General features: G+C 43.7%; 1 protein-coding gene across 1 annotated transcript; it reads right to left on the bottom strand.

The window, feature by feature from the left end:
• Positions 1-460: 460 nt before the first annotated feature.
• Positions 461-24,072, bottom strand: ALAS2 (5'-aminolevulinate synthase 2). The gene is made up of 11 exons (XM_005613886.4): positions 23,952-24,072; positions 18,736-18,931; positions 17,957-18,079; positions 16,783-16,893; positions 14,153-14,375; positions 13,409-13,593; positions 10,377-10,556; positions 7,406-7,570; positions 6,585-6,853; positions 5,086-5,248; positions 461-750 (listed from the first exon to the last, which is right to left on the bottom strand). The coding sequence occupies exons 2-11, from the start codon at positions 18,914-18,916 to the stop codon at positions 587-589; spliced, it is 1,764 nt and encodes a 587-aa protein (XP_005613943.1). The 5' UTR covers positions 18,917-18,931; positions 23,952-24,072; the 3' UTR covers positions 461-586.
• Positions 24,073-24,488: the final 416 nt, after the last annotated feature.

The raw sequence follows: 24,488 nt of genomic DNA, 5'->3' as shown, positions 1-24,488 counted from the left end.
GGAAAACAGGGTTGGTAAATCCTGTTCTATAAGGTACCGTGGGAAGGAAAGAGGATAATGGATTGAGGAGAACATCCATTCTCTTTGCTGGAAAATACCTCCAAAGTCCTCCAGGCAGTTTGGTTAGGGCTGACTCCAACTCCTGGCTTCAGGGGATACCTGGGGCCTGGGTTCTAGGTCTGCCGGTGAAGAGTCAATTCCTGGATTTTTGTTGAAACTATTGGGAAAGAGCCATTTCAAATAAACCTGCCAAGTGTCCTAGCTCTTTGTGCAACTCACTGTGTAGTTTTTGGCAATCTCCTTCCTCTTGCTGGATTTCAGTTTCTCTATCAGTAAAATGGGATGGTCTGACCAACAAGTGATCTGTGATTTCTTCATGGTTCTGCCACTTGTCTGAGGGAGTCAGATACAGTGCAGTTGTCTGTATTCTCTCCAAAAAAAAAAAATGGGCTACAAAGGCTGCAGTTTGCTCTTTATTTATTTTCAGACTCAAGTCAGCTAGAGCCACACAACAAAGCAGAGGACAGAAGGAGGCCCAGCCCTAGGTGAAGTGCAAGTGGAATGGGGATCCGAGGCAGCTGGCTTCTCAGGCATAGGTGGTGACATACTGGGGCCCCATGTTCCCAAAGTAGGAACGTTCCCACTCACTCATGAGCTCAAAGTGCACAGGCCGGCGACAGAAATTGCAGGCAGCCATAGACACATCCTGGAGGGGCAGCCCCACCTCAGTCCAGGCTTCCAGCAGCTTCTCTGAAGGTGGTGGGGGGAGGAGAGGGAAAGAATTGGTTAGATTAGATCTTAATCCCTATGTCACAGTACAGATATGCCAAGATATTGATCCCTTCAACCCTTCGAGATGTCTTGGAAATAAAAGTACCCTCCTTTGTTTCCTCCATTGTGTGCTATGAATGTTACCATTTGTGTATGGGTGCTGTGACGTATAAAAGATTGGCAAGCACTCATCTGACACAATTGAAGCTGTACTGGCCTGGCCTGGACCACTCCCTAAGTACAGGACATACTGTGGCCCAAGAAGTGAATCCATCTGCTTGGAAATTCCTAACTTAGAGAGGAAGGTGACACTGACAGTAACCACACAATGTCATCAGTGTTGTGACCTGGGAGCCTGGGGCGAGGGGTGTTCCTTGAGGGGGTGAGAACCCAGAGAGAACCTGACCCCACTGTCGGAAGTGCCTCAGATGTGTGCCAGGTCTCTGTCCTTCGCTTTTTTTTTTTTTTTGAGGAAGATTAGCCCTGAGCTAACTACTGCCAGTCCTCCTCTTTTTGCTGAGGAAGACTGGCCCTGAGCTAACATCCATGCCCATCTTCCTCTACTTTATATGTGGGACACCTACCACAGCATGGCTTGCCAAGAGGTGCCATGTCTGCACCCGGGATCCAAACTGGCAAACCCTGGACCACCGAGAAGCGGAACGTGTGAACTTAACCACTGTGCCACTGGGCTGGCCCCTGTCCTTGGCTTTTTTAATGCTCACTCCCTGGGTGATCTCATCTAGTCTCATGGCTGTTAAGCACTATCTATATGCTGATGGTGTGAAATTTTCATCTCCAGCCCGACTCCTCTCCTGAATTCTAGACTTGTATATCCAACTGCTTTTTGGTATTTCCACTTGGATGTCTAATAGACTTCTCTAACTTAACATGAGCACAACTGAGCTACTAATCTCCCTACCCTCCACCAAGCCTACTCTGCGTTCAGCCTTACCCATCTCAGTTCATGGCAATTCCAGTTGCTCAGTCCAAAACTTTTAGAGCCATCCTTTATTTTCCTCTTTTTCTCCTACCACATATCCAATCTATCAGCAGATACCATTGGCTCCGCCTTCACAATCTGACCACTTCTCATCACCTCCAATGTCTGAACCACCATCATCTCTTACCTGGAAGGAATATTACAGTAGCCCCTTAACGGGTCTTACAGCGTCCACTCCTTCTCCCTTTCAGTCTATTCTCAACATAGAAGTTGGAGCAGTTCTGTTAAAACCTGAGTCAAATATGTCACTCCTCTGCTCAAGTCCTTCAAAAGGCTTTCTATTTCAGAGTTAAAGCCCAAATCCTTCCAATAGCCTACAATACCCTACACAATCTGGCTCCACATTGCCCCTCTCTCCTCAATTTTCCACGTCTTTCCCTCTTGCTTACACCAGTCCATCCACATTCATCTTTTTATTGTTCCTCAAATACAAAAAGAATTCTCCTGTGCCGTGGTCTTCTCTGTTCTAGGCTGTTCCTTCTGCCTGGGATGCCCTTCCCTTAGATACATGCCCAGCTAACTCCTTTACCTCCTTCACATCTTTGTTCGTGTCACCTCAATGGTCTCTACCCTTAACACTATTTAATGCTGCAACTCTCCTCCAAACTAGCCCCTGCCCCCGCCCCAGCACTTCCTATCCCCCTTATCCTGCTCTATTTTTTCCATACTGCTTAGAACTACCAGGTTATATAATGTGCTTATTTTTTTTTTAAAGATTTTATATTTTCCTCTTTCTCCCCAAAGCCCCCCGGTGCATAGTTGTATATTCTTCGTTGTGGGTCCTTCTAGTTGTGGCATGTGGGACGCCGCCTCAGCATGGCTCGATGAGCGGTGCCATGTCCGCGCCCAGGACTCGAACCGACGAACCACTGGGCCGCCTGCAGTGGAGCGTGCGAACTTAACCACTCAGCCACGGGGCCAGCCCCAGATGTGCTTATTTTTAAAGTGTTTTTTGGCTATCTCCCTTCACTGGAACGTAAGCTCCGGAAGGATAGTAATTTTGTGTCTGTTTTGTTTACTACTAGGTCCCCAGCACCTGGAACAGTGTCTAGCACACAATAGGCACTCAATAAGTATTTGTTGAAATAATGAATGAAAGGATGCCTAAGTCTAGAAGATGAAAGAAAGTAAGCCAGGGGAAGGGGTGAGGGAGGACATTCCAATCAGAAGGGAGCGTCATTAGCAGTCCCAGAGGTAAGAGAGTAGGGCAAAATGAGAGAACTGCAAGTCATTCAGTGTAGCTGGAGAAATAACATGAATGTGGGGAAGAGATGAGAACATAGAGATCACCATGTTGAAGGCATTAAATGCCATGCCAAAGAGCTTCAACTGTTCTGCAGGCCAGTGATCTCTGAATTTTGAACTATACATTCCTATCAGCACAAACATTTCAGCATGTACCTCCAATCTATGTATGTTTATATACTATATACATATATCATTGTCAGTCTATATATTAAAGATCAATATTGGTAATGCTTAACTTTCTATGTTTTAAGATAAAAAGTAAACATAAAATTCTAATAAATCCCCTCACCCTGTATATCATCTTGCATGCCTCACATTGGAGACCACTGCTCTAGTCTATACAATAGGGAAACAAGAAGAGGTTTAAGCAAGGGAGCTATATGGTCAGAGTTTTAGAGAAATCTCTCTGGTGGTCAGTATGGAGAAGGGATTAGAAGGAAGCAAGAGAGAAGCAGGAAAATTAGGGAGAAATCACACTGACATGGATTAAAGTGGTGGTGGAGGAAATTGAGAGATTGTTGAGAACATTTGCGGTATTCCAGGATGGGTTGTCCGTGGGGTTGAAGGACTGGTGGAGTCATAGTGGATGCCTCTCATTTATTTCCTGCCTTTGCATAAATGGACACTCAGAGAACTGAGAGTACCGAGAGCTCTGTAATTGAAGCCCAGTGCAACTGAGAGGACTGAGAAAAAGGTTCAGAAGTCTGGCTCATCAGCTCAGAGAGGTAGTAGACCTAGCGGTTATGACCATGGAGGTAGAGACAGACTCCCCAGTTCAAATCTAGTAGCCGTGTGACCTTGGACCAGTTACTATATATTTTTATGCCTCAATTTCCACATATATAAAATGGAACTGCTGATAACAGCATCTCTACACCATGAGGATTAGATGAGTGAATACATGTAACATGTTTAGAACAGTGCTTGTCACATAGTAAGTACTTAATAAATGTTGGCTAGTGTTATATGATGTTTTTAAATGAATGAATGAATGAATGGCATCTACCTATCTTGTCTTCCTTGAACTCTGATACTACCTATGCTCCAGACAAACAGAGCGACTGTGGCCAATACATGCTCTCTGTTTTCCTATCACTAAGTCATTGCTCATGGAATTCCCTTATTCTGGAATGTCCTTCCACCATACCACATGTACTTCAAGATGCAGCACAAGGACTTCCTCATCCACAATGCCTCCCTAATTTCACCCTTCCTACCCTCTCTAGCCATAAATGAGCAACTCCTTCCAGCTCCCAGAGCACTGAAGCTCATGACACCGGACCAGTACCATTCAAGTCTATGTCTCTCCTCTACTAGACCATCAACTGCCTACATGTCTTTCACCCCATCTGGAATGAGCACCAGCTCTATGCCGGGCCCTGTGCTAAAAACTGTACCCAACAGGAATCCAGTAAACTTTAGGTGAATTGACTAAGTTGGCATCTTTCAGGATAAAACCTAGGCTACTCAGTCAGCTCTATAAGCCTGTCAATCCAGTCCCTGTCTTGTGTTGTCTTTGTAGATTCATAGATTGGCACTCCCCTCCCCCACTCCATTCCTACTACCTACCCTACATTTCAGTAGCATCTGCTTATTGTTCTTGAAATATCCCAGGCTGCTTCTCACCCTCCACCTTGCCTTTCTTTACCCTTTGCCCTCTACTAAGAACACCCCTTCCACAACCTCTTTCTTCTCTTGCTTTAATATCATTCACCTTGCAAGACTGAGCTCAGGTGTCACCTTCACTAGGAAGCCTGTCTTGAATCCCACGGGTTGGGTCAGGCCTCTCCTCTCTGCTCCCTCAACTCCCCCATGCACTGTCTTTGTTTAACTTTGATCACCCCTTGAAGTCATTGTGTCTGCTATGGCCTCTACAACCAAACTGGAGGCCTATAAGTCTAGGGACTGTTTCTCATTCATTTATGATCCCAGTATAGGGTCTGGTACAAAATTATGTACCAGAAATATATTTTTAGACTGAATGGAATCCATTCTCTCAACTTTTTCAGATCCTGGAGCTGAAAGGAGGGAGAGTGCTGTAGGCATCCATGCTGAGGACTTACCCACAAAGTCTTCCATCATCTGAGGGCTGTGGTGGGGGGAAGGTGCAAGGCGCAGCAGCTCCTCACCCCGGGGGACAGTTGGGTAGTTGATGGCCTGCACGTAGATGCCGTGCTTGGAGAGCAGGAGATCACAGATCTTGCTGTTCAGTGCTGCATCACCCACCTGGCTCAGGAGAAAAGCCTGTAAGTATCTACCACTCTGGCCGTACTATTACTAGCTCCCTTAAGCAGGTGGAGGGAACCAGATCGAGGAACGCCACTGAATTTGGGGACAGACTTTTTCATAAGGGGCTTGGTCAGGGGAAGTTCCAGAATTTCTATCAAGGAGTTGCTTAGATGCAACAATCAATTTGAAAGGGGTGGGGTGGAAGTGGTGCTAGGGACCTTGTCTTGAAGCTATTTGCAGAGCAAGGACACTGGTTTTAGTTAGGTAGTATGTTAATTTGGGCTGGTTCTGGTAAGAGGATAAACCTCCCAAGCCACCTCTGGGGTGCTGTCACTGGGTTAATTAAAACATATTTATAAAAGCAGTTTTTCAAGGGAATATTCAGTTAGCCCAAAGAGCAGTGACTATTTCTTTCTCATCCATAAAACAGTCACAAAAAGGGTCATTCCCACACCCCAACTTGCTGACACACACAAATAGATGTCATTTAAGAAAGAAGTAGCAGTTCATTTTTTAAAGGCAGTAAACACTCAAACATAGTTGCAAATCCAAAATAGCAGCTAGTCCAATGGCTTTTGATTTTATAGTTTCTGACTTCAATTCTCAGTAAGAAATAACATCTCACACCATGACTATACTATACACATATACACATACATGTGCATATACACATGTACAAAACAAATAAATTTCTCATAAAATGATACACTTACTATAGGTGATATATGACATTTTCTATTCTATTTCTTTTTTTTTTTAAGAAGAAGATTAGCTCTGAGCTAACATCTGCTGCCAATCCTCCTCTTTTTGCTCAAGAAGATTGGCCCTGAGCTAACATCCATGCCCATCTTCCTCTACTTTATATGTGGGATGCCTGCCACAGCGTGGCTTGATAAGCAGTGCGTAGGTCAGCACCTTGGATCCAAACCAGGGAACCCCAGGCCACCGAAGCCCAGCATGCAAACTTAACCAGTATGCCACCAGGCCGGCCCCTCTTCTATTTTTTAATGCTAGTCATAACCCACTAAACTGATTTTGTGACTCACTAATGGTCTTGATCCACAGTTTGAAAAAAACTGAATTATAGGCCATGGGTACTCAATATTGTGTGGGTCAGTGCAGTCTAATAAGCATGACATAATAGCTAATGCAAAAAAATACTGGTTAATCCAGAATGGCTGATAATTTTTCAAAGGTAACAAAGCTGGCGATAAGAAGGATGGTTAACAGGAAAGCAAAGAATTGATGACAGGAGCAGGTGTTGGTTTGCTGGGTGCAGGAGAGCTCCCAGAAGAGATAGATGGGAGGGAAATGGGCGAGGTGGGGCTCTCACCCTGATGGGGATGATGTGGCTGGGGCAGGGGATGACAGGAAGGCCCCTGTCCATTAGTAGCTGGCGCATATGCTTGACATTGCGCTGGTGGGCTCGCCTCAGGGCTTGTCCCTCCTCTCCCTTGAGCAGCCGCACAGATTCCAGAGCCCCAGAGAGCACCATGGGAGGCAGTGAAGTGGTGAAGATAAAGCCGGCAGCATAGGAGCGCACCATGTCCACCAAGTCACGAGTGCTGGCGATGTAGCCGCCCACACAGCCAAAGGCCTTGCCTAGAGACAGGGAAGAGGAGGAGGGTACGCACAGAGGAACAGGATTATGCCCCAGATAACACAAGGAGGTGCACCAGAAACTGGAACTCCAGACTCCCTTTCCAGGCCTCTGCTCATCTCTCCTGTCCATGACAAGGCAGACAGAGCTGATAATTCTGCTGCTTTGAGATAGGACTTTCAAGGCCTGCCATATGCAATGACTAGATAGGCAGGGACTGGGTGGGGACCTTCAGCTGGTTAGGCCGAAAAGTGGAGGTAAGATGAAGCTTTGGGCTGGGGTGGGGCAGGAGTTTAGGACCATAGCTCTCCACTTATTGAGTTGAACCCAGCTATTTGGCTCAGCTCAGGGGTCTTCTCAAAAAACCCTCCCAGGCTTTCTCAGCAGTTCTGCAGTAGGGTGGGAGTGGAAGGAGGGAATCCACGAGTTCTGCACCCTGGGGCTGTGAATTCTACCCAAATAGCTCCTGCAGCTTTGGAGAGGAGGAGGAAAAGGGTCTTGCAGAGACCTCCTTTTCGGATTGTATATAAGGGCAGCCCAAGACACTCACTCACCGAGAGTTCCAGAGATGATGTCCATCTTGTGCATAATTCCATCACGCTCCCCAATTCCAGCGCCCCGGGACCCATACAGTCCTACAGCATGAACCTCATCTACGAAGGTCAGAGCTCCATACTGATGGGCCACATCACACAACTCTTCAAGGGGACAGATGGCACCTGAGCAAAGCCAACGAATCGATGTAGGAGATCATAACCCTTCCCCAGCTCCATTTCCAGCATAGAATTCATGACCCCTAACTACTTTGGGTTGGAAAAGGGGGAAGATGTGCACCGTCACTTGGGACTGTGCCAAACCTCTTTATATGTGTTGACTGCCTTCACCTCACTCCCACCCAGGCTGTATGTGTGTGTGTGTGTGTATGTATGTGTTTTCCCCAGCCTGTGATCAAGGCGTGCCTCTTGTTCTTTCTGTTTTTACTTCATTCTGACAATATCTGTCCTCTTGTATATGCCATTTTCCAGCCTCTCTCTGCTTCCTTTGTTTTTTCCTGCAAGTCTATGTATTTCCATGTAGGGTTGGCACCAGCCTATATGATGCCTTTGTTTAAATAAATTGAAAGAAGTTACCTTTTGCTCCCGGTTAATGCAGTCCTGATTTCAGATCCCAGTCAGCCCCTCAGCCAGGTGCTGTTGGCAGCCCTGTCAATATCTTCACTAGTCCTCCCCATTTCTATCTTTCTGGCTTTCTGTCATTATCTCTTTTTGTGGCCATCTCCATCTTTATGTCTATGTCTCTATTTTTCTGTCTTTGCCTTTGTTTTTCTCTCTCCTTTCCCCTTCCTCCCTCTCTGTCGCTGTCGCCCTCCTCCCCTCCCTCCCTCACCTGACGCTTTCTGTCTACCTCTCTGACAATCTGTCTGCTTCAGACTTTCTCTCTCTGTACCTTTGTGTCTCTGTGTTTCTTTGTGCCTCTGTCTCTTTGTCTTTTCTATGTCTCTGTGGCAGTGTATTTCTCTCTCATCTCTTTCAATGTTGTTGTTACCTGAGGTCACCCTCCCACAGGCTCAGTCTCAGTCTATTGAATGAAAGTGAATTAGAAGTAATCTGTATGTTCCTCTCCATTTTCCACACAGATTTATCATTGTTTCAAGGTTATTCTAGACATCTTCTATGCTGATAGTTGTTTATAAGGTCTTCAAATGGCTGTGTATTATATAGATTTTGTGGCCACTCTGCATATACAAGAACCCACACCTTCTGCCATTCCCTATCCCTGGAAACTATTAGGTGCAGTGAGTTGGAATACAGAAGAAACTTCTTCAGGTGGAAACAGGGGCTCCAGGCCAGGATTAAAGAATGTGAGTAACTGGTAGGACAACATGAAGGGAGACAACCACAAGAGGTGGAGCTCCAGACAAAGAGGACAGCGTGATGGCTCAGGCATTATTTCAATGGGAGAAATTCAGCTTTAGGACAGACAGTTTAGGCAGAATTTCCACCAAAAAAAATAAGGAACCATTCATTTGCAAATGTAAGGAAGTAGAATAGTCCCAACATGGTTTCCACTAGAGAAATAATGGACTAATGTAGTCTCAGTGGTAGAAACATAATCAAGGGATGGTTTTGCTTTCTTGCTAGTTTTAGAATGTGGGAGTGGGAATGACAATAAGTTATTCACATATATTAACTCGTTTAATTCTCAAAACTATCATCATCACCTCCATTTTACAAATAAGGCAACTGAGACACAAAGTAATTAAGAAATTTGCTCAAGCTAGTAAGTTGTCGTGCTGGGATTTGAACATGGATAGTCTGGTTCCACAGCCTGTGCATCATCATTACATGATGCTGATTGCATTTATATTGGCTAAATCAGAGAATACTATGGACTCTCAATGTTTCGTCAAAGTGACAAATAAATAAAAATAAATGGAATAAAGTGAGGACCTCTTTCCTTTAATAAATTCAGAAGATGATGCCTGAAACATGTTTCCTGTTCAAGAGCAATAGAATGATTTGGGCATTGTTTTAGTTGGGGGAGGAAACAAGGTAGGAGGGTAAAGGTCATTTATTTCTACTTAGAGCATAATGAATGGAATGGCTTCCATCATCTTTAATTCTTTTTTTCTGTTTTTGAAGATTAGCCCTGAGCTAACATCCGCTGCCAATCCTCCCCTTTTTGCTCAGGAAGATTGGCCCTGAGCTAACATCCGTGCTCATATTCCTCTACTTTATATGTGGGGCACCTGCCACAGCAGGGCTTGCATAGGTCCATGTCTGGGATCTGAACCAGCGAACTCTGGGCTGCTGAAGTGGGGCATGCGAATGTGACCGCTATGCCACTTGGGGTGGCCCCCATCATCTCTAATTCTTACAACCAGATATTTTGCCTTGGGGAGAACTGAGATTTGGAGAGTTAAATCTTCCCCAAGGTCATAGAATCAGTTAGTGCCAGAGGAGGGATTTGAACTCAGGTCTGTCTAACTTCAAAACCTATTTTGATTCCAATGCTTCATACTGGACCTTGAAAAAACTCCCAGACCATGGTTTGTAAAATTTTCCATTGCAGAGACCAGACACAGGATGATTGATTTGCACATTATTTCTAATGGAAGGAATGACATGTGAGGGAATTGAAATCATATGTTCGAGGGTGCAAAGGCTCACTCTGGCACCAATTTACAGAGCTACCCAAGACAAAGTGGTTGCTGTCTCTGAACTTTAGTTTCTTAACCTGTAAGATCAGTATAACAGCTGCCTCCATCCTTTGTCATTTACTGGCTGTGTGACCTCAGGCAAGTTACTTAACTTGTTTGCTTCTCAGTTTCCTCATGTAAATAAATAGAAATAATAATAGCACCTACCTCGTAGAATTGTGAAGATTAAATGAATTAATACATGTAAAATACTAATAAATTTGCTTGGCACATAATAAGTACTCTATAAATGTTAGCTGTTATCATTAACATCATGGTTTTTGTGAGACTAGTGTTAGTAAACATAATCTCACACATATACACACCATCCATGGAGTGAACAGTCTCGAAGGCCACAATTTTGGGTGTCTCAGGGTTGGACTTCTCTAGAAGTTTCTTCAGGTGGTCAGGGTCATTGTGCCTGAAGACAAACTTGGCTGCTCCACTGTTGCGGATACCTTGGATCATTGAAGCATGGTTGCCCGCATCTGAGTAAATCTCACACCCTGAGGAACCAGATGCATAATTCTTAAGCTTCTGTCCTGGTATTCCCACTTCAACCTCAGGACTGACCTGGCAGACGCAGAGAGCCAACCCTCCCCTCCCTCTGAAGATCCTGTTCTGTTTCTCTCTCCTCAGGAAGCTCTTGTGACACGTCTTTCTCCCTTGGGAGAACTCCCTTGCCCTGAAATTCTGACCCCTACACCCTTCTCTAATTATTTCTAACCCTAGTCTGGCCTCTGACTATCTTGGGGTGAAGGAAATTTTAATTTCCCAAGAAGCTCTAGAGTTTTCTGAGGACAAAGACTAGGTTCATTCTCACAGGCACAAGACCAAGCCTTGGAAAAGAGTTTATCTCAGAGAACGTATGTTGACTTGGTCTTTTGCTAGATTCTTTCTGGTCTAGATGAAATCCCACCTCTTCCAGGTAGCATCCTTCTGCTTGTAGTTACAGAGTGGATACTTATCAGACTTTCACAGTTTAAATCATAAGCTCATGGCATGTCATAGCTTGAAGGACCATTAGTGACCATGGAATCCAGTCCCCTTACTGTACAAGTGAGGAAGCTAAGGTCCAGAGAGGGGAAGACTTTTCTCTAGGACCTGAAGAATGCAGGGCTTTTTACTGGGCAGTGCTGACAGGGCAGGTGGGAAATTGGTGGAAGGAGTTGATTCCTGCCTCCCAAAATTGCAGTGACACCAAAGAACTGTAGTCTTTCATTAGAGTAAGGGATCACTTCTACCTTAGAAAATCAGGCATGACTTCCTGGTGGACCTACCTTGAAGGACAAGTAGACTGGGAGTTTTTTGAGAGCAAAAAACCACATCTTTTTATCTTTTTGTCTATGGTACCCAGTATAAAGCTAAGTACAATGAATGGATGAATAAGTAAATAACTGATTTATAAGTGAGTGAGTGAATATATGAATGAATATATTACTGAATGAAAAACTGAGAGGAGAGGTGTCAAAAGATGAGACTGATGAGGTAGGTAGAGACCAGATTATTGAAGGCTTTATAAGCCAAGATAAAGAGTTTGGATTTGGTCCTAAGGGCAATTGGGATCCATTAAAGGGTCTTGGACAGGGGAGTAACAAAGATAAGCTTGTATTTTAAAAATATCATTCTGATCACTGTGAAGAGTAGATTGTAGGAGGGCAAAGGTGAAATCAAGAAAATGATGTTGGTCTACGCTAGGATTGGCGGCAGTGGAAACTGAAAGAAGTTGAATTCTAACAGTCGAAGAGGGAGTTCAATTGAAAAAATTCCCAAAGATGTTGGATTTAGTTGGATTTATGTGTGACCTCAGAAAAAGTTTCCAAGAAGCAGTGGTGATGTTTATAGTGTGCTGAAGAATCAGCAGGAAGTGAGGAAGTAGATAGCAAGTGTGGAGACTTCTCTCAAGCACATTGCCTACTATAGGGAGGGGAGAGATAGGGCAGTAGCTACAGAGTGATGAGGAGAAATGGTTTTTTGAGATGCAAGAGACTTAAACATGTTTAAAGAGAGGGAGAGGCTGAAGATACAGTAGAGAGAGAGAAAACTGATAGATCAAAGTTCCTGAGGAGGTAAAGGGGAATGGGACACAGAGCACCAACAGAAGGATTAGTCAACAAGAAAAAGTTCACCTCTTCCACTGTGACAGGAGAGAAGGACTGAGGAGAGGACATGTGGGGATGCTCGTGAATTTGTAGGTAGTTCGTGGCAAGGAGTTGAGGACATTGCTACCTGAGGTCTTCTATTTTCAGTGTGGTAGGAGGTGAAGTCATCTGCTATGCGTGAGGGTGAGGTGGAGGTATGGGGAGGCTGAGGAGAATGGAGGTTTGGCAAAGCTGCCCTGGAGACTTGGAGAGCTGACCATGGAAATGGGATTGCCAGACAGCATAGAGGACCTGATACAGGTTGAGGATCATGAAATTTTAGTGGCTTCCATCTGAGAAATTATATAAGTCCAGGATTGACATAGGGAAGGCAGAGAGTTATATTCATCTGGGGGTTGGAGCTTTGATGAAAGGATGACAGGCATATGTGTTGTGGACATTATTGGCTAGAGAGTGGGAGAGTGAGAAGATGGGATCCAGGTGGAATCCAGCGTACAAGTGATGGAATTGGTTTTAGGCAGAAGGAGAGATGAACCTTCAAATTGTAAAAGGAAAGAATGAAAGGAGGGTAGATGAACAATCAGATAAGCTTGTAGGTTTGGTGGCTATAAGTTAAAGGAGTTCCTGTTTGGTGGCTTCTGTTTTCTTTCTGATGTAAGATGTGAGGTTATTTGCTAACAGTGAAGGAAGAGGTAGTCACAGGTTTTAGAAGGGAGAAGAAAGTTTGAAAAAGTTGATGTAGGGACATAGAAGGACATTTTTTTTTTTTTTTTTTTTTTGCTAAGGAAAATTTTCCCTGAGCTAACATCTTTTGCTAATCTTCTCCTTTTTGTATGTGAGTCGCTGCCACAGCATGGCCACTGATAGATGAGTGGTGTAGGTCTGCGCCCAGGAACTGAACTCATGCTGCCCAAGTGGAACACACCGAACTTAACCACTAGGGCACTGGAGCTGGCCTTATAAGGACTATTTTTGAGAGTTAAGAGCCAAGTTGAATTGGGAGGTGACAAATTTATGGTGTTACCCTTCTATGAATTTGGGCAATGTTCCTCAGTAGTGGTCTTCAGCCTATGTGCAGAAGGAGAGAAAGGAGAGGGATATGGTCATCCAGTGTTGAGGATATGCAAGGTGGGTAAGAAGGAAGGGCAATGGGAGCAAGTGAAGTCAGGATAGAGGGAAGGAGTGATGGAGGCAGTGAGACTGGATGCTGTATTGCGGGATACCAGCCCTGAACAAAGCTAAGGCCTCAGACTTACCTGGAAGGATCTTGGCCAAGGTGAAGAGAGTAGAGTCATTGGCCACAAAGCAGGAAGAGAAGAGCAGGGCTGAGTCCTTTTGGTGTAGCTCAGCCAGCTCCTGCTCCAGCTCCACATGAAACTTACTGGTACCTGAGATGTTGCGTGTGCCACCGGCTCCAGCTCCATGACGCTGCAGGGTCTCCCTGGCCAGGAGAAAACAGGGGAGACAAGGAAAGAAGAACCTCTTGTCAGACAGTGAGGAACTAGGTAGGTTTCTCTTCCTTGATGGGGGTCAATGTTGATTTAGTGATGCTGTATGAGCTGTGTCCTATGTGACCAAGTAGGGGGCAGGATGAGGACAATGGGGAGACATAGACTCTCCTTCTCAGGCTGAAGGCACTCGGGAATGAGGGGAGAAGCTAGGTTGAGCTTGAGAAGCTTGGAAGGCCTTCTGGAGGAGGTCACACACCATCTCTGGCAATACTCATTCCTCAGCCATAGTAAGAGCTTATGGAGAGTGGACCTTGCTTGGTCTTCCATCCTTTCCTCCACAGCATTGAACAACCAAGAGTTTGAAAAACATGATTTGTTGACTGACTTAGTTCATATCTGAGGATTAGATATACTAGAGGACCTTGGACAAAAGGGGTGGTGGATGGAAGTCAGGTTTCCACTGCCAGCTCGGCCTTTTCCTTCCATGTGTGGCTTTGGCTCTTCTCTGAATGCATCTCCAAAGCTCATGGCTCAGACCCTACTACTCACTGTGTGGCTTGCAAGACCCGAGGATGCCGGCTCATGCCCAAGTAGTCATTACTGCACCAGACAGACACATCCTTTGAGGCCACAGATGCCTCAAAGAAGTGTTGGGCAAAAGGGTATGCATCAGCCCAACGGTTCACAGTCTTGAACACACGGTAGGTGTGGTCCTGTTTCTTCTCCATGATCTTGTCCCTGAAAAACTGGTCATAACCAAAGACATGGTTTCCTGCAGGAGTAGAAATGGGGATGAGAAGAATTCATTTTAAATCACCTCCCAGCTAGTCCATATTTTATTCATGCTGTTGATTTTGAGTTCTTCAATTCTCTTTCCATTTATTCATTCATTTGTTCAGTCATTAACTTACTGGACTACATTAACTCTCCACTACTTCTTTCAACCATCCTTTTACTCACTCACTCGCTCATTGACTCAGTAATTTATTCATATATTCACTCAGGCTTCCTAGCCCTGGCAGGGTCTCATCTCTTTTCTTGAGGTTAGTGTGGTAGCCTCCTTACTGGAATCACTACTTCCAGTTTCAGTGAAAAGAGTATTGACAGATCTAGTTTCCAGTCATCACTCTGCTACTTCCTAGTTATGTGACCTTGGGCAAGTCATGAATCTTCTCTCTTAGTTTTAATTTCCTCGTCTGTAGAATGGGACTAATAATACCTTCATTGCAGAATTGTGAGCATCTGATGACAAATGGAATGCAGTACACTCAAACTAATGTCTGGCACATAGTAGTATTATTATAACTATAGTAATAGTAGTAGGAGTAATAATAATAGCTAATATTTAATATTATTATAACCAACATTGAAAAAGTGCCCATTAAATTTAATGCCTTCTCTTAGGAACTTTATAGATATTATTTCATTTATTCCTCACAACAACCATATGTGGAAAGTTCTATTAGGATCTCCATTTTTCAGATGAGAAAACTGAGGCATAGAGGGGGTAGGTAACTTGATCAAGGTCGTGCAGCAAGAAAGTGGCCTACAAGTAAGTAACCTAGAGTCCACTTTAACCACTACCACTACAAAATGGAGCAACCCTATTCTCAGGATAAATTGAAATAATATATGCCAAAGGGCTTGTTAAACTCTAAAACTCTATTACATGAGACAGAAATCATGGTTGTTCCAGATGGCAACTTATGTGGCAGGGGTACAAATTGGTAACATCTTTGTTGCAAGGATCTTTGGAAATATGTATGAAGAGTTTTTAAAATGCACATACTGACATACCTAGAGAAATATTTGCAGCATGTTTAACAGAAAAATGATTGATATCCATAATTTATTTTTTAAAAATTCTGAAAAATTACTATGAAAAAATGTCACCCCAGTGGAAAAATGAGCAAAGAATATAAACAGACAATTCAATAAATGTAGAAAAAGATACTTAATCAGGGAAAATCAAACTGCAAGAACAAATTTTTATCTATCAAATTGATAAAGAGTTAAAAGTTTGATAATATCGAGTGCCGTAGAGAGTGTGAGAACATGAATGCTCTCTTTGATAACTGGCACACCACTTTGAAGGACTAATTGGCAATATTTATTAATATTGAAAACGTACAAACCCTTACACCCTGAGAATTTCTATCTCTTACTGTCTATCCTAGAGAAACACTTACCTATGTGCACTAGGAGGTACATTCAAGGATGTTTCCTGCACCACTGTTTGTGATTAGGAAAAATTGGAAGCAACCCAATAGAGGAATGGCTAAATAATTTCTAGTATATCCATACTAAGTCTAAGATAATACTATATGTATTTTTGGGGTACATTTAAATGCAAGTAAAACCAATATACAATATAAACTGGAAGAATACGCACAAAAAATTTGGAAACAATAACCTGAATTATAGGTACTTGATTAACTGAATTACATTGCATCCATGCTACAGAACACACTTCAACCATTAATAATTATTATGCAGCTCTATATTTAGGGACATGGAATGATGCCCATGACATATTGTTAAGTGAACAACGCAAAATAACAAACTCCAGGTAGAATGAGATCACATTTTTAATAAAAACATGTGTGTGGAGGGGAGCATACAAGGGGTGTGTGTGTGTGTTTAGTCATAGGAAAATATCTGGAAGAAAATATAATAAAAAGTTAATGATGTATGGTGGAACTCTGAGTGACTTAAATTAACCTCTTTATGCCTTCCTGTATCTGTTGAAAAATATTTTACAATGAATCATGTTCCTTTTATATTAGGAAAATAAGGCAAATTCCACTATGAAAAATGAATATAAACACATACAAGACAGGGAAAAAGGCTCTGTATGAAGGATAAGAGTTTTTGAGGCAAGCGTGGAGAAGAAATAATAGGAATAAACTAAATATTTAATAAGGCCTCATAAGAAGCTACGAACACCTCCATAAATGTAATTTTATTTTTTCTTCATTAAAACCTGTTGAGGCAGGTATTAAAATCCCACTGAAGGGAAATGACTTACTTGCCAAAACACACAGATCCAGCAAGAACCAGCATTCAAATTTGAACAAAGACTCCCTTTGGTTCCAAAGCATTTCTTCTACTGTGTCAGAAGCCCTTTCAGCATTCCTTCCATATTCCTACTCCCTTTATTTCTACCTAAGCAAACTCACCAGCCATGTTGTTCTCAATCAGATGTGTGACCTTCTCTGAAGTTTGCTCTGGCTCCTGGGGACTGGAAAATGGCTCCCTCAGGCTGGTTGAGGTCAAGGAACTGGGCAGGTCTGAGAAGGAGTGTGAGATTCATTGGCCATGAAGAGACGAGGAAAAAAGAAAGCGTGTATCATCCTCTTTAAACTCAATATAACATGTCAAAATTCAAATTCATGAAGTGGGGAAGCTTTCTGCAGAGAGAAGCTTTCTGCAAAGCAAGCCCCTACTCATCTCCCTAATGGAGATTCCCGTGTCAGGAAACCTTCCATAAGGTGAATCACACTTCTCCCCACTAGGACTTTCCCTTGGGTGAGGTAACTGGGGCAACCACCTTGGCTCTTACACTTGAAAGGTAGATGCATGGCAGTGTACCTTCTTTTTCTTTTTTTTTTTTTTAATATTTTATTTTTTCCTTTTTCTCCCCAAAGCCTCCCAGTACATAGTTGTGTATTTTTAGTTGTGGGTCCTTCTAGTTGTGGCATGTGGGACACTGCCTCAGCATGGCTTGATGAGTGATGCCATGCCTGCGCCCAGGATCCAAACCAACGAAACTCTGGGCCGCTGAAGCATAGCACCCAAACTTAATCACTCGGCTATGGGGCCAGCCCCTATTCTTCTTTTTTGAATGTCATTAAAATTCTATTTTGAAGTTTTTATCCTTATTGATATCCCAAAATGGCCTATGAAAGATGTCAACAGTGTGGCCATCTATCAAATGGATTATCTTGAGTGGTCTGCACCAGGTGAGTTGCCCCGGGCTCCATACCCTTCTAAAGGATGTACCTGCTTCCAATACTTACTGTTTCATGCAAATACAGATTGTCATAGATTGATATTGCTTAAATGTTGGAGCCCAGCCTTTTGGGATCCATTTAGCCACTTGTGAGAGAGAAGGCAGAACTCTACAGGGCTAATTTTAGGCTAATGGCTAAAAGTTACAGGAGTCTGTGCACATATGTGTGCATTTCAGTGCACAGTCTAAGCTATTGCCTACCATGGTTCTCCTAGAAAAGATTGGACTTCCCGTGGTGGGATGTGTACTAGCTGACCTTGAATTAGCCTACTTCAGGACTGTGATGAAGTGAGTTCGGACATTAGGAGTAGAGGTTGGATAAGGTAGAACTTGACTCCAACCTGTCTTGAAAGTCTTCACATCTTCCTGGACTTCTGGGGCCGCTTTCTGTACAATCTTGCTCTTCCCATCCTGGAGTTCTGACAGCATGAAGGGACAGTGGCTTTTAGCCCAAGATGGAGAGTCTATACAAAGGTAAAAGAGTACATGGCAGTGCATTTCTAGTCATAAGTTCAGTTTAACAATGATTACTAAGACCTACGATATTCCAAAACTCCATCTCAGGCTATGGTAGAGACACAGATATGGATGAATCTGGTCACTGTACTACGGAAGCTCCTAAGCTGGTGGGAATGGCATACACTGAAGACACATTATGAACAGTGCTGAGATGAGGGGAAGGACATGGGCTATGGAAGGCTAGAAGAGGGAGGAGACATGACCCAAAATCGAAATTGCACAGGCTAAAGGTCTAGGTGGGCTTCACAAAGGAGATAAAATCTCTCACAAGAAGTCTGACATACTCTGGTAAGTGTCAAAGGAAAGGGTCATTTGATAGGAGCAAAGCCACAGAAGCTTGAGACAACAGGGTTGATCCAGGCAATTTTAAGTAGTTTCAGCATGACTGGAGTATATAGAGTGTGACACGCATGAGAGTGCGACTCTTTTTAGAGACACTGGCAGAAGTCAGATGCCAGGTGTATTGTTAGGCCAGCTCATTCTGCCTTGATACTTTTCACATGAACCCTCCCAATTATTAGGAAATGATGGCCAATATGACCTGGAACCTTGTCTCCAGGACCCAGACATTCTCCCCCATTTGCCAGCAGCCTCTTCTTACCTCCTCCAGCCTTTGTCGCCTTAAGGTGGATTTGAGAACAGATTGGTTCATGCGTAGCCAGGATGGGACAGCGTCCAATACCAAACAGGAACTGGTGAGTCTTAATCACCTTGCCCAGGATGCCTGTGGGGCCCCGGGCAAGCACTGGGCAGCGCTGTAGCAATATGGCTGCTGCCACCATCTTGAGCCCGAAGTCCTGCAGAAGATGTGGAAGAAATGAGAATCCATCAGGAAGTTCTGGCCAAAAGCCAAGGGTCATTCCTGTGTTTGGTTGCCTTTAGCTTCCTACCCAATGCTCGTTACCCTCCCCAGAGAAACCCTTATTGTCTTTCCAGGGTAGGAATTTTCCCAATGTTAAAATGTACCAATAGAGTAGCAGAGAGAAAGAAATAGGAAACTGACCATTAGACAAAAGGGTAAAGGAAAGAGTTCCAACTGGAGGTCAGAAAGCCTGAATTCTGATTCAGACTCTACTGAATGATGCTTCAATGATGGTGAGGATCATTGAAGTGTGATTGTGTGTGGCAGGATGAGAGTTGACAATCCACCAACCCTTTGATCAACACTTAAGGCTAAGAAGCTTTCTAAGAATATTGGCCTCATCCAAGTAAACATTCAGCCTACTAACGCAGACAGATGCCATTGACCAGGGCTCCTGATGTTTCCTGAGCATGCCCAGCCAGAGAGGGAGAAGGAGCTTGAAGCCACAGGTACCAACTTAAGTAGATTCAGGGAACAGGATGAAAGGGCAGGCCTTAGACCATGTGCCACCAGGCGGGTATTTCACTCTTTGGATTTGCTCTTGGCTTTTTAGGAATGCACAGATAGAGAAGAGGATGAAAGAAAGACCCAAGTAGTCTGACAAACAAGTCTGTGGGTGAATGAAAGAGGCAGAGGCTAAGACAGAGGAGAGAAAGGGAACAGTGAGAAGATCAGAAAAAAAAATAGAAAACAAATACACATAGTAGGCATTCAATAAATATTTGTTGAATTTGGGAGTAAATTAGTGAATGAACAGGGACTCAAATGGAGGAAAGAGTAGGATAGTACAGAAAGAGTCAGAAGAAAATAAAAATTAAGAAAGATAAAAGGAGAAAAGTGAGAGAGAACAAAGGTACAGTGGTAGTGGTGGAGTTAGAAGAACAGAAATTGTGGGAGAGAAAGAGATCAAAGCCAGAAGGAAAGGGAACAGGGTAGAGATAAGAACAAAAAGAGGAGGAGTGATCCAGAAAAACAGAGGACAAGAGGATGATAGGAAATACAAAAGGATAGGGAAAGAGACTGAGATGAGAGAAAGAAGGTAAAAGAGAGAAGAGAGGGAGATTGAGTGACAGAACAGTGGTAGAGGCAGAGACGGATAGACAAAGGGACACAAAAAGGACATGAGGAGAGATCAAGGAGCATAGAGGAATATACAAAGACCCAGAAAACTGAGAGCAGGAAAGAAGAGAATCCAGCAGGGTCAGAGAGTCAGTCAGGCACAAAGATAAAGGAGAAATGCTGTCAGAGGTTGGGGTTGGGAGAGAGAAACAAAGAAGAGTTAGGGGAAGAAGAACTCGACCCTACCAAGGGAGATGAGAGAAAGACTGAGAGGCAGAGATAAGGGAGTAGAGATAAGATCAACGGATAGAGACAGAGAGGTGGCTAAGGTGGGTTGAGGGTTGGGATGAGGGAAGGCTGAGAGATACAAAGAGAAAGACAGCTGGAGAGAGCAAGAAAGAGAAACAGATTAAAAGAAAAAGGGCAAACTGGAAATCCAGCATCAGAGGGTGAGACAAGATATGGGACAGGACAATGGGAGAGATGCAGAGGAATGTGGAAAGACTAAGGTCCTAGCACCAGCAAGAGAGCTATTGAGTAGAATCTAACAGCACCTCTGGTATATAGGGCTTTATGTTGTGAAGGACAAGTGAACATGAGGAGTTTTGGCCCTGTCCTCACACTGCAACCTCCTTCACCTCTTATACAGCAACACCCCTCCATTCCAGATCTCACAGAGCAAGCACCCTCTCCCTAACTCACAAAACAATCTCTTCCCCTTGTTTCACCCTGGAGCATCCTCCTTCCAACTTTCACAGATTATCATAGGTTAGTATGTGGGGCAGGGCGTGTGGGCCCTGAAATTGGGAAAGGCAAAGGGGTGTTGACAGGACTAAATGAAACTCATGTTAAGCCTTTAGGACAGCACCTGGCACATAGTAAGTTTTCAATAAATGTTAGAACTTTTAATTTCAATTCCAACTCCCCAACTCTCTGTTGGACATTCTCAGAAAGTCACTTCCCCTCTCTGGGTCTCAGCTTTCATCAGCTGTCAAATGTAAGTTATTTATGCCTCCCTCATATAGTAAGTAATGAATTGGATCCAATGCCTACCTCGTATCTGGAGATATGAGTTTCCCTTCCCTTGCCTGCCTGCCAAGGCTAAAGGGCTCAGGACTGAGTCTGCAGACCATAGATAAAGCTCCGAGAGTTTATCACCACTGGGGTCCAACCACTCCCCAAGCTGAGATCAGGGTGTGGGAGAGAAGAGGAGCTCCTTTCTAGAATCACATCTGAGCATCTGGCTGGGGATGACCCTGGCTTTCTGTGGTGAGGAGGGGTGGATGGCCCAGGGAGAGGCAGGCAAGGCAGATGGCCAAGTTCCAGGCTCCCGCAAACTCCTTTCCCCAATATCAACACTGACAACAATAATGACAACAACACTGGGATACATAACGGAAAGGAAAGCCCCCAAGATTGGAAGCAAAGTCCAGTCCTCCCTGGGGATGATGGTGGATTAAGGCCTACTCCTGCCCCCATGTATAAAACAGAAGTTGAATACATTCGTCATCTCTAAGGGGCTTTTGGCCATGATATTCTCAGGGACCTGGGAAAATATAGACCACTTCCTGGAATTTGTTGAATTATCAAGCTCTTTCAAACTTCAGTTGCAGTTTCTCTGTTCTGAGACTCCTTTCCTGGAATTGGCCCTACCTTGCTCTGCCTGTCCATCTTTATGACCCATAACTTTGTAGCCTAGTTACCTTGAGCTCTGTTTCCATTGCATCCCACTACCTATCATGAGATTGGAGTGAGTAAAATTGAATCAAGGAAGTATTTTAGGCAATTTAGGGTATTAAGATCACAGCCTACTTGGTATTAAGAGCCAGACTACTTGGGTTTGATTCCTGCTTCCACCATTCACTAGCTCTGGGACCTTAGAAAAGTCACATCTCAGCTCTATGTCTTATATCTATAAAATTTAGATAATAACAAGGACAATCTATTTCACAGGGATGTTGTGAAGATTCGGTAAGATAATCTATATGAATTATATAGAAGAACGCCTATCCCAGAGTAAATACTGAAAAAAGTGTTAGCTATTATTTTTAATTTCTACATTTTCTATGTAGGGAAAGTGAAGGTACAGCCTAGGGAAGACACATCATGAATACACCAGACCATGTCTGAAAAGCTGATTCTTGTCTCAATCCTGATTCTTGTCCTTATCCTGTTACAACTTACTATGTGAACTTGGGCTCTGTGCTTTTCCTCTCTGGGCCTCAGTTTTTCCACAGACAACTGGATAACTTCATAGATTTCATCTGGTTCTAATAATCAAAAACAAAGTACTCACTGTGCCAAACCCTATGGTAAATGCTTCACATGCATTGACTTTTGTAATCCTCATGACAACTCTGTGAGGTAGACACTATTATCAACTTTATTTCAAAAGTGAGGAAACTGAGGCCCAAAAAGATTAAGTAACCTGTCCAGTCCCAGAGCTAGTAAGTAAGAGAACCAGGGTTTAAACCTAGGCAATCTGGCTCCAGAGCCTACTAACTTAACCACTATGGATCTATGATTCAAATATTACTACATATTTTCTTGACTGAGAACCTGACTGTAGACATTAATTTGCTCTGCTGCACTAACAGGCCCCTTTCTGGGGCATTTGATTTTGAGCTGTGACCTCTACCAAAAGAACAGATTTCTAACTGAAGTGGAATTTCAGGCACTGGTAAACACTCATTCATTCATTCATTTCACCATTTAGCAACATGTGTACCCATTGTGCGGCAATCTTTGCCAGGGGTCTTCTTAAAACAATGCTTTCACCCAAAGAGATAATGGTGAAATTTGGGGCCAAGTGACAGATCATTACTAGTAGGTTTCCCTGCACCTTAAAATCCTCTCATGTCAGCAGCCAACCTGTAGTCCCAGAGATCAGAAGGGCTAACCACAATTGTACCCCAGCAGAGAGCCAGAAACCACTCATTGTAACATTCCTTGTCTCTTTTCTCCCCTTTGTGGCCTACTTTTCAAGGATCAGTTAGGTCTGGAGGGGATGTGATCACTTCTTTTCAAGAGTTGGAAGCACCTGACCTTACTTCCTTTCCTAACACCCTCTTCTTGTCATGGAAGAATCACAGAGAATTTCAGATAACTGGAATCAGAGAATCAGAAATTCTTACAAACAGAAAAATTAGAAGACCACAAAATCAAAATGAGAAGAGGCCATGGAAATCATAGGCCAAGCTCTTTTTTCAGAGGGTAACTGACTTGCCTAGGATCTCACAGTGAATCTGAGTGAAAATACAAATCTATTGATTTTCAATGATACAATATTCCTCTCACCTTCTCCTCTTATTTATGTTAATTATTTATCTCTCAATTTCTTTAAATCTCTCCCTACCCAATTCATCATTCCCATTGTCCCCACATTCCCTCAGTTTCCTCTCCCTACCTCTGGCCTCCTAGGCTCTGACCCATTGAGTTCTGCTGTCAGCTAAGCAGAGAGAAGGAGTCAAAGTAAGGGAGGACCGGAGAACTGCAGGAAAAGATATCAAGACATCTTCCTGGACGACAGAGAAAGAGTGGAACAGAGAGAGACAGAAAGAGAGAGACTGAGAGACACAGAGTAGAAGAGAGTTGGAAAAGGAGAAAAAGAGACTTAGAAAAAAAAAGATATAGACAGAACTCAGACGAAAGGAAAATAAGAGAAAGCTAGAGTGTCAGAGATGGAGTGATCTTGAAAAGTAACAAAGGCGAGGAAACAAGGGGGAAAAAGACAAAGGGAAAGACAGGAAGAGGCATGGGGTATGGGGGAAGAAAATGACAGAGAGGTAGATTCTAAGAAACAAAGTCAGATCTAGTCAGGCCAGAGAGTCAGCTGTGCAGCGGTGAGGTGGGCAGGCAGACCAGAAAGAGGGCACCAGGCTGAAAGCAACTCTTACCTGTTGCCCTGCACTGAGGACGAACGAATGACGGTGGGTGCTGTGGGTCAGGACCTAACATTTATTCCTTCCCCCTTGGCTCAGCTCCACCCACCCCGCCTTCAGCTGGCCTGGCCCTGCATTGGCCCCAAAGGTATCTCAGGCCCTTGCTAGAGATAAAACCCAGTCCCCTTTCCCCTCCTCCCTCCTCCAGCACTGTCTCTCCCCTCTCTATTTTCTTCCTCTTCTCCCTCTGGAGCAGTAAAATGAGCTCACTGGACTTTGGAATCAGACTATCCGTATATAGCTAGAGCACCTTGACAAAAACCACCTCTCTGACCCTTGGTTTACTCAATTATAAAAGGAGAGCAATACCCAGTAGTGGGATGGCTGGGTCATAAGGTATTTCTAGTTTTAATTTTTTGAGAAATCTCCATACTGTTTTCCATAGTGGCTGCACCAGTTTCCATTCCCACCAGCAGTGTATGAGGGTTCCCTTTTCTCCACATCCTCTCCAACATTTGTTACTTTTTGTCTTTGTAATGATAGCAATTCTGA

Source organism: Equus caballus, chromosome X, assembly GCF_041296265.1.
Source record: "Equus caballus isolate H_3958 breed thoroughbred chromosome X, TB-T2T, whole genome shotgun sequence".
Lineage (NCBI taxonomy): Eukaryota > Metazoa > Chordata > Mammalia > Perissodactyla > Equidae > Equus > Equus caballus.
This window is presented reverse-complemented; position numbering and strand designations above follow the sequence as displayed.